The following is a 13410-nucleotide window of genomic DNA, read 5'->3' as shown; positions in this document are numbered from 1 at the left end:
TCATGTATTAATTGTAGACAGAAGATGCCTATGGCAGCTGGTATCTGTTTCCCAGTAGCCACTGGAGTGAGACCATTCTGGAATGCTGTAACTTTAATCATTCGGAGTGGTCCCACTGAGAATGAACACAAGACCTGTACTTCATTGGAGGCAATTTTCAAAGACTTTTTTGGGAAGTTTTGACACCTATATTTTAGCAAATTTTTGGTCGTTGCAAATAACCATTTACTGAACATGCCTTTTCACCTAACGAATACTTCACTTGGGGGCCAGTGGAATCAGGTGCAAAGAGAAAGGGATACGACAACTGCTTTTTGCATCCTGTGACCCCGGGTGCTGCGCTGGGCTGTGAGTGCAAGTGTGTGCATTACTGTCAAAGCAATTAATTAGATTTTAGAAAAATACAGTAGTGGTCTCACTTTAATACATGTAAAATCCATACACATAAAAATAGAAAAGTAAAGTGTGTCATCAGGAGCAAATATACTCTTTGGAACACAACTTTTATTTCTGCTGGAATTCTTTTTTAAAACCTTGTCAGTTTCATAGGATCTCGTCCAGGTCATGTCACCATAACCAGAACAGAGTTACCACAACCTCTTATTGATCCACAGTGCGACCTGCCAAGATCAATGAACATCTCTCAATAACAAAATGGGACACACGTTTAAAATAGCCTGTTCCAAGAAAAGTGAATACATTTAATGTTTAACTATAATAATTGGCACATATGCATGACTGCTGACATATTCGTCCATTAAACTTCAAGTGAAAGCTAGCTGTCAGCATGCAGGGAAGCAATGTTTGTATAGTCTTATGAAATATTGATGAGTTGGCCAACAATCCTGTGTCAGTGGCCACATGCAGTGCCTGCGTGTGCTATAAAAGCAGTAGCACGTCCCCTGGTCTTCATCCACAACCACCATGAGGGGAATCATCCTAGCGCTTCTGCTTGGCCTTGTGGGTAAGTGTGCTCCTCTTGTGATGAGTTGAGGATTCTGGTAGAGAAAGACCTTCTGTCTAGGGCATTGATGTGACGCGCTTTCTAATATGCCTGTTTGCTCTCTTCCCCCACAGGCAGCGAACAGTACAACCATGGTAGGTTCAAGTCATGTGGTCTGCATTTTTGTTCAATTCATAGTCAGTGGCTGGAACTAACCTATAACGCTGTATACACCTGACATCAGAGTTTTTCTGTCTTCTTTCAGAACCTGTCTTCCTTGAAAGCAAGACCTACGTTTACAACTACGAGACCCTGATTCTGAATGGACTCCCAGAGAGCGGCCTGGCCAGAGCTGGCGTGAAACTCAACTGCAAAGTGGAGATCAGCGGGTTTGCGCAGAAGTCTTATCTTCTCAAGGTGAGGAGGCCTTTGTACAGAGTTCGGATGAGTTGCAATCAGAGACATATGTTCTTGGAAATAAGGAATAAGGAATATTTTGGGCTGAACACTGTTTTATGGTTTCATAGATGTTTTTTCCGTTTCCCACAATATCCTTGGACAAGGCAGAGCATGCAGTAGTTACTGGTCCAATTCTACACAGAAGCAGATTGCTGCATGCAACTCAGATCAATGTATTTACTGATCTTGCACACACCCAAAAAGAATAATGTGATGGATTGCAGGGCAATCGGAGACTATCGTGACATTAAAACAATTTGGAAACATTACAGTCACCAAAATATGGTTTGCAGTGATAACGAATTTCTTTGCAGGCCTCCTTTTCTTGCAATGCAGTACTCTAGCGAGTGCAAATAACTCTCTCACATTCACAAAACAGCTTCCTTAATCGCTTCTGGGTCTTTCTACTTCCTTAATAAGAAGCAAGTAATGCCTTCCTGTTACCAAAGGATCATAAATCTGGGAGTCCTGGGAAAGCTGCTCTTCCCTGCAAAAATACCAGGATCATCTCAGGGACTCTCACATGCTGAGATGCGTGAGTCCCTGGAATATCAGACAAATATGATCCTACCACATTGACCCGCTAGAATTCACAAACCATTTGCTGTGTAGGTAATTTTAAAAACATTGCACACTGTGCATATCGTAATTCACAAATTGCAGCTGCATGACCTTAGCTGTAGATGCACACAAATCTGGGCCCTGGATGGGTCATCCCACAGGGAGTGCAATACTAATTGACAAAGGATTGACGTCTTCTGGGTTCACCGCTGAGTATCCACCTTCCCTTGAACCTGGTTTGACGCTTGTGGAGCAAATGCTTTGTTTCAGCATTACACACCAATGAGCATGAAGCTCGGGAGCATTAGCATAATGCTAAGATTGACAGCCAGAAAAGATTGAGTGAGTGAGCATTAATGTTATACAGATCTATTCACTTGAAATGTGCTTGTAAAATACTAATTCCTGGTACAGGCTACAATATACAGGTGAAGAAGGGTGGTCTGGAGGGTTGCCCAAAGCAATGCCAGAGGTTAAGATTAGTTCTTAACCGTCCAGCCATCACCCCTTTTGTTTTACTACAATATACAGAAACTCAAATGTCCTTGGAGAGGTGTATGTGTGTAACATATTCATTCCATGTATGCTGACGATGGCAAGTTTCTAAAAGTAATAATAGTAATTGTAATACATCTGATTTTTAACAATAAATGGTCACAAAAGAAATCTACTGGAAAACGATTATTATTATTGTCATTATTATTGATACTTCGAAACAAAATTGCATTGCCTATCATAAAAATAACACCAAATGATTTGCAAATATCACAAATCACCAGATCACTGTGTATGTGGTTTGTTTCACTGTGTTACATTTTCAAAGGCTGATTGTTAATCTACATTTTAAACAGGCGCCAGAAAGGATTTCTATAAAACCAATCTTAGCCCACCTCATGCATAGAAAGTACAGTCTGCGGGCAAAGGCTTTGCCGGGTCTTGATGTGTGCATAGTCATATGTGTTATTAAAATTGTTCACGGATTTACCTTCATGCATTGCCAGTCATGTGGCAGATAATTGTGCTGTAAAGAACACTGATAGTAATCCGATTTTGTAATCATGTTCTTTCAATTTTAACTTCAGATCATAGCTCCGGAAATCAAGGAGTACAATGGCATCTGGCCTAAGGATCCATTCACCCGCTCTTCAAAACTGACCCAGGCACTCGCGGCTCAGCTTAGCAAACCTGTGAAGTTTGAGTACAGCAATGGACGCGTCGCAGACATTTATGCCTCAGACGCTGTCTCTGAAACCGTGGTCAACATGCACAGAGGGATCCTGAACTTGCTGCAGGTCACCATGAAGAAGACCCAAAACGTCTATGACCTACAAGAGGTTGGTTATATGTATTAGTAAATAGATCTATGACATCACCATCAATTCCTCTGGTCCTTTCCTAAAAGCTGACGTCCAGGCTCTTGGCACCAATAATATTGTGCCCCTTCAGGCCTCCTAGCCCCAATATCTGCACGTCTTTCCCTCCTCCTGCATGTGTAATTGTTTGTGTGAATGATCCATCACACTCACACCGCCATTGCATGCAACAGTTGGAAAATTCTACCTCTGGTGACCTGTTTATGTTAATGGCTGTAATTATTCTCCATTGATTCCAACAGACTGGCATCACTGGTGTCTGCCACACCAGGTATGTCATTCAAGAAGACAAGAAAACAGATAGAATCATTGTCATCAAATCCCGGGACCTAAACAACTGTCAGGATAAGGTTGACAAGAACATCGGCATGGCTTACGCTGAGAAATGCGATTCTTGTCAGCAGGTTTGATCACTTTAAATATCGGTCCTGTCCAATGTTAAACATTGTTCCATGATCAATAGTGCCAATAATAATGTTGTATTTGTTTCACCTATAGAAGGCAAAGAACCTAAGGGGAGCCTCAACATTCACCTACAAGATGAAGAACAGAGATGCAGGCGCGTTGATCACTGAGGCTACTGCGCGACAGGTGTACCAGTACTCACCATTCTATGAGCTATCTGGCGCATGCGTCATGGAAGCCAGGTAGACAGTTATGGAATTTACTAATCACATAGATTGCTTTTGAGCTGGACAATCACAGATTGCTTTACTCACCCCTACTTCTCTTCTAACCCCTGCAGCGCTGCCTACCCTACCTTAATCCCTCACCCCCCATTCCAGCACACCAAGCTATCCCCGCCCAATACCCATAACACGTTCGGTGTGTTCCTATGTACTTTACTCTGTTGCTTCCCAGCTAGGGGCCCCCTTTATCAACACTACGCATACAGACATACATACATTTGATAGGTAAACTAAATGATGGGCCAAATCTAAAGATATGAATATTATCTTTATTTACATTTGATGACTCGTGATGTTGATATTTAAAAATACCCCAACCAAAGCATTGACTGTAGACCCAGCAACTGTTCACAGTGAAATGTATAATTGCAATGAGTGCCACATTTGCGCAATATACATTGCATAAGAGGATTGCAATTGTGGGCTTCTGCGGTGGGCGGCTTAGATCACTGTCAATCAGGTTTCAAGAAGGGAGTTGGCACCTCTTTAAACTGTTTTCATACCAAAAAGGCACTATTCATGGTGTGTTTTGATATTTCGTAGACTTTGATTGTGCCAACAAGGCAAAATTGTGGCATAAGCTTGATACATTAGGGTGCCCCCCTCATTATTGAGTATCCTGATTGCGTTACATGCTGAAACTGAGGTGAAATAAGGTTGGATCAACAAGGTACTTATTCAAAATGGATGAGAACCTCCCGAGGCTTGCACCAGGAATGTGTCCTGGCTCCATTTTTGTTCAATGCTTACATATGTGATCTAAGAAACGTTTTCATCCAAGTTCAGACGTATCATACTCATTTAGAGAATTTAAGCCTTAAGCATTTAGCATATGCTGACAACATAATTTTGTGTGATATGATGGATTGGGCTCCAAAGATCTTTGACGGCTATAAATAGATATTTAGTAGATCGGAAAATCAGAATGATTAATTATTAAGCCGCCATGGTATCCCAAAAAAAAAGTTAAATTCAACTGGTTCCTTGACGGCACACAATTGGAGGTGGTGGATCACTTTAAGCATTTGGGCGTGATCTTTTATGATAAAGCATTGAAACAGACACCTACTACTTCCTTGCAATCAGCTGCTACTGCGGTAGCCACACAATTGCGCCTCTTATGTTTTTTTCTCGATTTTGCCTTTATTACGTTATTATCAACAGAAATTAGTGCCATGCATTTCGTATGGAGCAGAAAGCATGGTTAATCCACCGGGTTGGGCTAGAACTCAAGCAATAATTTGGAGGAAAACTTGAACTCTTCCACAGTGTGTTCCTATGGGCATTATTAGGAATGAACTTGGTATACTTTCGATACAAGCACTTATTAATTGGAACATTCCTGCAACTTTTTACTGAGATGCTATCTCCTCCACCAGAGAGCTTGTTTTCAAGCTTACATGAAGAGTTGACACATAGTAAATGTGAAGTTCTACAGGTTTGGAGGGACAAATATGATGCCAAGTTAGTGAATCATTATTCTACGAGAGAGGAGCTTTTAACTCAACCTCTGAAAGTGAAAAAGAAAGTGTTGGAAATGGATTGGATAGCGAACAGAGCCTCAATAATCAGCATAATCAGCTATCATATATTTCACCATTCTCGGATGGAAATCACATCTTTAATACGGTTCCATTGTATTTATTAAAACATCCATCACAATCTTTTAAAATGATGTTTTAAGAATGAAATGTAATGTATTATTAACTAGAGGAGTTCTAGGTTCAAGAAATAATATTCCGAGGCTGGAGAGGCTCTGTCAATACTGTTCACTTGAGGTTCAGTATTTATAGCACCTTCTCACTAACTGCTCTGCGTTAACTCCTCTGCATATTGAACTCTTGCGTAAATGTGTCCATTATGAAGACATTTTAACTACTGAGGCTTTTTGGTATCAAATTCTGAATGCGCAAGAAATGTCATTAAGCATCGCTTTTTTTTTAACATTCTTATGGTTGGTTTTAAATGAGTAAAATGTGAGGAAATATTGTGAATTGTGATGTGTGAAAGTTATATGTAAACAGTTGCACACAATAAATACATAAATACATGGTTCTATGTGATTTTAACGAATGAAATTACTGAGAATGAATTTACGACAAAACTTTACTTTAATAACGAAAAATATACAATTGTTTTCCTTTTTATTGGGGGGTACCCTCCCAAACCCCCATTGCCCCTTGCTTTTGAACCTACCCCAAACCGAGCCTCACCTGTTTTAACCCCTTAATCCACCCCATATATATATATATTGTTTTTAAATCGATACTTTTTCATTATTATTGTTTCGTTATTATAGGCATGCTCTTTTTTTGATTACCAAATAAACCAAATAAACACATGAAGGGGGTATCTCCCACAGTTTTCCAGCAGTTCTCATTGTGGATAATGCTAAAAAGTGTGCTTTTGATTGATATTACCGGCCTTGCTACTCAGTGGTTTCGAAACCTGTCTCTGTGCCACAATTAGTTAATGCAGGTGTCTGGTATCTGTCAGGTTGAGGGGTACAGCCCATCCTGCAGTGCAAAATTATTAAAGTGTTATATTGTTTAATAATTGCTGCAGATGTCATGGTCACCCACTCTTTTCCCATAACCGAGTTGGAGTTTTTAAATTTAATATAATAAACACTCTCAGGTTGGGGGCCGGGGGGGGGGGTGGGCAGAGGGTCCAATTCTTGGACAGTCTTGGAAAAATCTGGACATTCTACACCACAGCTAAATTAAGTCTAAAAGTGAATAAAATAGGAATTGAAAAAGTTTCTGCTCTAGAACCGACTGTGAATGTTCCGCCGTCAGATCTTAACCATCCTCGAGAGTACATTGGGTCTCGAGTCCCATGTGCGCCTGCGCAGTGGGGATGGATTCGGCTGCCAGAAGCAAGAGAAAGCTATTAAAAGAGACGGGCAGATTCCCACACTTATAGAAGAGAACCCAAACCAGGCAGAAAGGACTTGTTTTCAGGCCATATGCTGCCCTGAGATCAAAAGAAACCCTACACCCATCTGCGGACCATGTAGCTGATAGCCTCACTTCAGACCAGTGGTGTCACTTCAACACAGACATGGGGCCAGTGGAAATTACGTCACTTGCCCGTTGATGCACAACTCATCAGAGTATGTGACATCAAATAGGCTTTTAGCCTAATGGTGATGCGAACAGGTCAACATTTCTAGCACAGCTTTCTCAAACCTCTGGGCTACCGCAACATGATCATACACATGGATCGAAATCAGGCCAGTGCAGATATTAATCAAGCAAACCTGACATGCTTTTGTGAGATTAGTCGTGAGGACGGTTAAATCGCGAGAGTTGTAAAGCTGTCCAAGGGTTTGCGCGTCTGTGCTCACCCGTGTATTACCAGAGACACCAAAGTGCAAGCAACCACACGCGCATGCTCACCCGTTCACCCAACGCGCTCACACACGGCAGAGACACATTTGGGCATTATGTGCTAAATGGTATGCATGAATGTTTCTCTGCTCCCTTTCAGGCAAGTGCTCACCCTTGTGGAAACTAAAAGCAATCGCGTAAGCGCCCCTCAGACGGAACTGCAGAACCGGGGCGGCCTCCACTACCGGTTTGCGTCCGAAGTGCTCCAGATGCCAATTCATCTGGTGAAGACCCGCAGCCCTGAGGCACAGGTGCGTAACACTCAATGTAATAATATTTTCGCAGATTGGAAATAGTGTGTGAAGGTAAAATAGTGTCTTCCGACTGCCACAAGACATAAAGATAGTACTGAAATAATGACATTATAATTAAAGACATAATGGTATTGAGTTTGAATGTATTGGTAGTTGGGCTATAGACTACAATCGTTACAGTGCCCAACACATATGCAACGTAATTCGCAGCTCAAATCACTCCCCCCTTTTTTTAGATGTTGAGTTGTTGCCTGGTCTGCGGCACACAACCTCTGCCTGGTCGTTCCCTGGAGCTTGGCACTATTGCTCACCAATGATATCGCTATGTTAGTGGTCACGGTTATTATTAACTGCTCAGTAATTTGGTATGTGTGTGGCAGCAACCAGCACTCCTTTATACTTGCTCCCACAATGCCACGTGGTGCCCTTGTACCTCGTCATCTTTAGAGCCGTCCTTTGCAGTCCCTAAATCGAGCTGTCTCTCCTGGACATCCGCATTATAGAGATGGGGCACAGTCTCAACCATGGACTGTAAAACTGCAGATTTCTCAAGTCCCCCCTTGCCATTGGTGGGAAGGCGATCCAGTCCCGTTTTTTTTATTTCTTTGAATTCTTGTAGTTTTGGCTTTCTTTTTTAAATGTACTACTTCAAGTTGCAGAATCCAAAGAAACAGCCATGGGCAATAGAAACACTTTGGGCTGTTGTGTAGGCTTGGGAAAGGCACTTGTCAGGCGGGGCCGTTGTGGTATTGGCTGGCCATTGATGGCAGCCGGTGGAAAATGGTGCGAGTTCCTGGGCATCTAATAGCAGTGCCTGGCAAATGCCTAATACTTATACCCAAGTCAAAACTGTTAGCTTTTCCAGTGCTTTTTTTTACTAGAACTTCTTCAGTAGACAGAGATAGTGCTTATAAATCAAGGTCTGAAGGTAGACCTGGTTAAGATTTTCATTACATCACTATTAAGTTACAGCTCCAATTAAATCCCAGTTTTATACCCAAATAATTCCATGAATCAGGGCCTAAATCTTTAACTTTCAGAAGACTGCTTGGAAAAATCATTGGCAGCCACTTTGAGTGCAAAGTTTGTTGATAAGGCTTGATTAAAGCAAGCTGAAAGAGTTCAGATGCGAATGTGATTTTGGGTGGGGAGTGCATGGGCAGTCAACGGGCGGGCAAATAACCAAATAACACCTAGAAGCCATCTCTTCCTCCTCATATGCCATTTCTCCCTACTTGTAGTTTGTACACTAATACAATAGTTTCAGCTTATAGGTATAGTGCAAACTAAAACCTAGACTTAGTCACTTTCTTCCCCATGGGATGGGAAACTTCAGATTGAGGGCTCTGTAACCAATTGCATGATGGAACGGCCATCCTTGTGTTCAAGTTTGCCTCATTGTATCACATGACCACTGTCCGTTCCCTAAAGAATTATATAGCGTTAGCCCCCTCTCCTGTTCCAAGGGCTGGAACGGGAGTAACGGCACTGCAGCCCAAGTTATCTGCCCGAGCTAAGCGAGGGCCTATCGAAGGTCACTGGGCCGTTAGATCCACCACCTCGTTCCAAACCTTGGAACAGGGGGTTAATGCTATTAGCACCCCGAGTTACCAAATCATTAGCCTGGGGGGCAAAAAAAGTATTTTCATTCATTCAGTGGGACGCCGCGTGCGTCCGGTTGAATGAATTAGCACCCTGTGTGCTAATATTGATTATTTTATTAAAAAAAGCAAGTTCCAACCACTTTGTGACCCTTCTTCTCTGCTAGGGGTTGTTCCATGACAAATCTCTCCTTTTCCAGAAGGCTATGCGCAGTGCCCATTTCTTCAACCCTCATCCAGAGTGGCACATGAGTAACATGCCTAGGACTTTACCTGACCATCCTAAGATATTTTTTCTTATAACTTCAAAGTGTTCATCACAGCTTCTCCAATGTATACAGACTTTGTTTTATAGGATGTCCCTCCTGAAATAAAATGCCTACTTTAGACTAACATTTAATTTTATGTTTATTGTCCTAGATATCAGAAACCCTGCAGCACTTGGTGCAGAATAACCAGCAACAGGTACACGCAGATGCACCGGCCAAATTCCTGCAGCTCACCCAGATTTTGCGCGCGTCAAGCTATGAAACCATCCAGGCCCTGTGCAAGCAGTTTGCAGATAGACCTCAATACAGGTATGCATTGGTCACAAGGACATAGGCGTATGCTGTCATGATGGACATGTATCTGTGTAACCCTTTGAATGTGGACTGCAGGCGCTGGCTGCGAAACGCAATCTCAATGGCAGGAACGGTTGATGCGCTGAAGGTTATCAAGCAGAAGGTCCACAATGAGGAGCTGAGCCCTAGTGAAGCAGCCCAGGCCATAGCTCTCGCCATCCAATTCACGAAGGCTGATCAGCAGAGCTTGAAAATAGCTGCGGTAAGTATCCCAGAGATCTCTGTTTTCCTTAATTACTGTCTGGAAGTGTGATCCAATCACTCCAGCTTTCTCTAGGTCTGAAGGGTTAAAAGCAGATGCATTGCCATGTTGCATGCCCCGGTTGCATTTTGTAATGTGTAGCATGATTGGAAATATTCCAATCTTATGACGTTCTCTTCTAATCTTCCAGTATTAAAATGAGGGCCTCGTGTTCAGAGTGAAGAGGAATGAATCCTCTTTTAATAATCTGTAGTGGGAGGCCCTGCCACACCACATTTGTATGTTGAAATGTCTGCTGATTCAGTGGCCCGAAGCTGCACTACACTTCCATCACTCTGCCCTATTCATCACATAAAGTGTGTTAAAGGTACAGAGCATCCTCCCCATGCATTGATGCCAGTGTCGCATTGATATTAAAGAAGTGGCCCCACAGAATCAAGGGAATGCTCTTTGCAACTAGTGCCTGTGTCGAGAGAGGGCATGTGCCAGAGCTAGGACTACTTTTGTTGGGATTGTGTACTGTGTGCGCCCACTGAAGGGTGTTTTGCGAGCCCAGGAGCCACATTGCTGGATGCCTCCTGAAGATGCTCTGTCTCCCAGAGATAGAAGTAACAGTATACAGCCCCCTGTGAGTGAGCCACAGGCTCAGCAGAGACTCCCTGTTGCCAATGGCTCATTCCATAACAGGAATGCCAGTGATTGGCTGTGCAGGGAGCAGCGCCATTGATTCTTAATCTAGTGACGTCTTGGGTCATGTGTACAGTAACTGATGCACTCCTCTATCTGCAGATATTACAAGGAATGTCAAGGAGGACAGTGGTTGGAATTCGAGTCATCCCCCTAATTTGTCTGTCTAATTGCAGTGTCGCAAATGATAATCATACATTGTTCAGTTGGTAATGAGGTGTTACGTCTTGAGTATGCTACAATAAGGAACATATCTCAGTTCTAACTCTTGCTCTCCCTCCTGCAGGATTTGGTGACTGTTGCGGAACATCAGAAATCCCCCGTCGTGTACAAAGCTGCAGTCCTGGGATACGGGTCCATGGTGAACAAGTACTGCGGGGCGCACTCCTCCTGCCCCGACCCAGCTCTTGCAGTGAGTATGCATAGTCGCGTTATGAATATTACCAGAGACGCTTTCATTTGGACTGGAATGTTGATATTTTTACTCGCCTTCTCACTTCCAATGTCACATTAGGGGCAGCAGTCCATAGTAGGGCTGTGTTCATTGGTACAATGCTTCAACCCTGATGGTGAACCTTGGGTAGTGGGGAAACAGCCCAGGAGCCTAATTCTGAATAGAATTGCCAGAGGGCAACCACATGTGCACAATACTTCATGAAATGAAAATCACCGATTTCATGAAACTTACACATTCATAGGTCACAATCAATAAGACTTGGGTGTCATAAATATGCCTGTACTTCATGCATGGTTCTCATCAGATATTTTGGGTTGATGTGCTTTGCCATATATGTTTCTTTAGGGCTAATTAATCAATGGATACCAGTTTTCACCTGGGTTAAATGCATAAACCTTTTAAGCTGAAAAATACATAGATAATATCAATTATCAATAACGTAACAAAAAAAGATTGAAAAATCCCTTAAAAATAACAGCATTATTGTTCTTACCAACTCACTCATCTAATAAAAGTGTATGGGTTACTCAGATTAATATGTCTCTGTTTGTATCAAAGTAGAACTAGAAATCAAAGGGAAGCCTAAATTATGCATGCGTTGACTGGCAAGACTCGACGACTGCAACTTGTTAAACCAAAAGCATTAATAAAGGGTTTCTATTCTTAATATGTGACCATTGAAGGAATCCAAAAGAAATTGTGAATCAATTTAGCTGATTGCTGCATAGCAAGTTAGAAAAATAAATTAAAAAAATGTATAGCTAATTGGCAATCCCAAAGGTGACACTATAGCGTATTACAAGCATTGTGGCCATGTTATTACTTACGTACCCAATTAATTCTGAATAATTCTACAAGGATTTAAATAAAATATATCAGTGGTACCTGTTTGGCAGTTGTATGTCCAGTGAAGTGGATCCATTTTAATTGCTGTCCTTTTTTAACTGAAACAAATATTTAGCGATATGTATGTGATTCCAATTATAGCTTTCATGCCCCGGTGAGAGTCGAGGGGGAGCACATGGGCTTTAATAGCCTGAGCTTTGGAAGGCCCAAGCTGAAGGCCGATAATGGCCATTTCTGCCCCTCCCCATCACCCCACCGGGGTGTGAAAGCTATTTGCGCCTCTGGATTTACCGGAGTGCAGATTGTTTTTCTTTTTCTTTTGATTGGAGATTAGCTCAGCGAGAGCACATTTCCCGTAAGAGATTTTTTTTTTTTTAAATGGCTGCTGCCATTGAAATTGAAAAGGGAATAGGTCCCTTTTTGGGTGACGGCAGCCCTGGAAAACATGATCCAAAATTGCAGCTGCCATCTGAAAAGGGACTTAGTCCCTTTTCTATTTCAACAGTGGCACCAGACAGGAGGAGCTCAGGGACCGGAGCGCAAGGCTTCGGTCCTGCAGGTAAATGAGGGATTGAAGGGAAATCGGGTGATTTTGGGGTGGGGGTGTGAATAGGCAACAAGGAGAGGCTCTTGATAAAATCCCCTGATTTTAGAAAAAAAACAGAAAATAAAAGCCCCACCCAGGGAAGGGCATTGGGTGGCTAGGACAGCAGGCATGGATTGTATATTCTCGCCTGGTATTCCAGCCACTTATTTAGTTGGCTCATCCTCCCCGGGTGTAAGTAAAGGAATGATCCTTGGAACAAGTACATGATTAGCTGGTAAGATAGCCCAGTGGGTGAAGTGCATGCATTGAGACCTGTTTGTGATCTTTAGGTTGCAGGTTTGAATCCCAGCAAAGCCAGCTCACACTTTCGTTCAGTTAGTGATCTTTGGCTGGGTAATAATAATTTTATGTAAACTGTTCTATGTTCAATGCTTTGGGGAATGCGCAATATGCATAACAAATTATTATTAGCCCTTAATTTAATTAAATCCCAGTAGAATCTGCAAGATGATATGAAAGTCCTGAATGTAGACCCATGTCTCAATATAGCTGAAGCTTTTTAAATCATCAAAAGTGTTTTCTACTCGAAAAAACAAGTTCAGACTCGCAGCCATACACTTTACCAAAGCAACTAATGTTGGAATACTCACGGTTTGAGCTTTTTAGTAAATTGGGTCCAATGATTTAAGTTCTCAGACTGTCATGCCTACACCACATGTGGTTAAGACCGGGACCTGCATGCAGGGGCTACACTTGAGATCCAGGGCTTTGTTCAT

General features: G+C 42.3%; 1 protein-coding gene across 1 annotated transcript in view; it reads left to right on the top strand.

Moving 5' to 3' along the window:
• Positions 1-886: 886 nt before the first annotated feature.
• Positions 887-13410, top strand: part of LOC138540824 (vitellogenin-A2-like) — a 72045-nt gene continuing 59521 nt past the window's right edge. The window contains exons 1-10 of the mRNA XM_069641712.1: positions 887-964; positions 1078-1098; positions 1209-1360; positions 3046-3297; positions 3579-3740; positions 3835-3983; positions 7518-7668; positions 9693-9850; positions 9932-10097; positions 11071-11196. Coding sequence (XP_069497813.1) covers positions 925-964; positions 1078-1098; positions 1209-1360; positions 3046-3297; positions 3579-3740; positions 3835-3983; positions 7518-7668; positions 9693-9850; positions 9932-10097; positions 11071-11196 — 1377 coding nt within the window. The 5' untranslated portion in view covers positions 887-924. The remainder of the gene's footprint in view (positions 965-1077; positions 1099-1208; positions 1361-3045; positions 3298-3578; positions 3741-3834; positions 3984-7517; positions 7669-9692; positions 9851-9931; positions 10098-11070; positions 11197-13410) is intronic.

The sequence above is a fragment of the Ambystoma mexicanum genome, chromosome 1q (assembly GCF_040938575.1).
Source record: "Ambystoma mexicanum isolate Mex_15411 chromosome 1q, UKY_AmexF1_1, whole genome shotgun sequence".
Lineage (NCBI taxonomy): Eukaryota > Metazoa > Chordata > Amphibia > Caudata > Ambystomatidae > Ambystoma > Ambystoma mexicanum.
The sequence above is the reverse complement of the archived record's forward strand: the minus strand, read 5'-3'. Positions and strand labels throughout refer to the sequence as shown.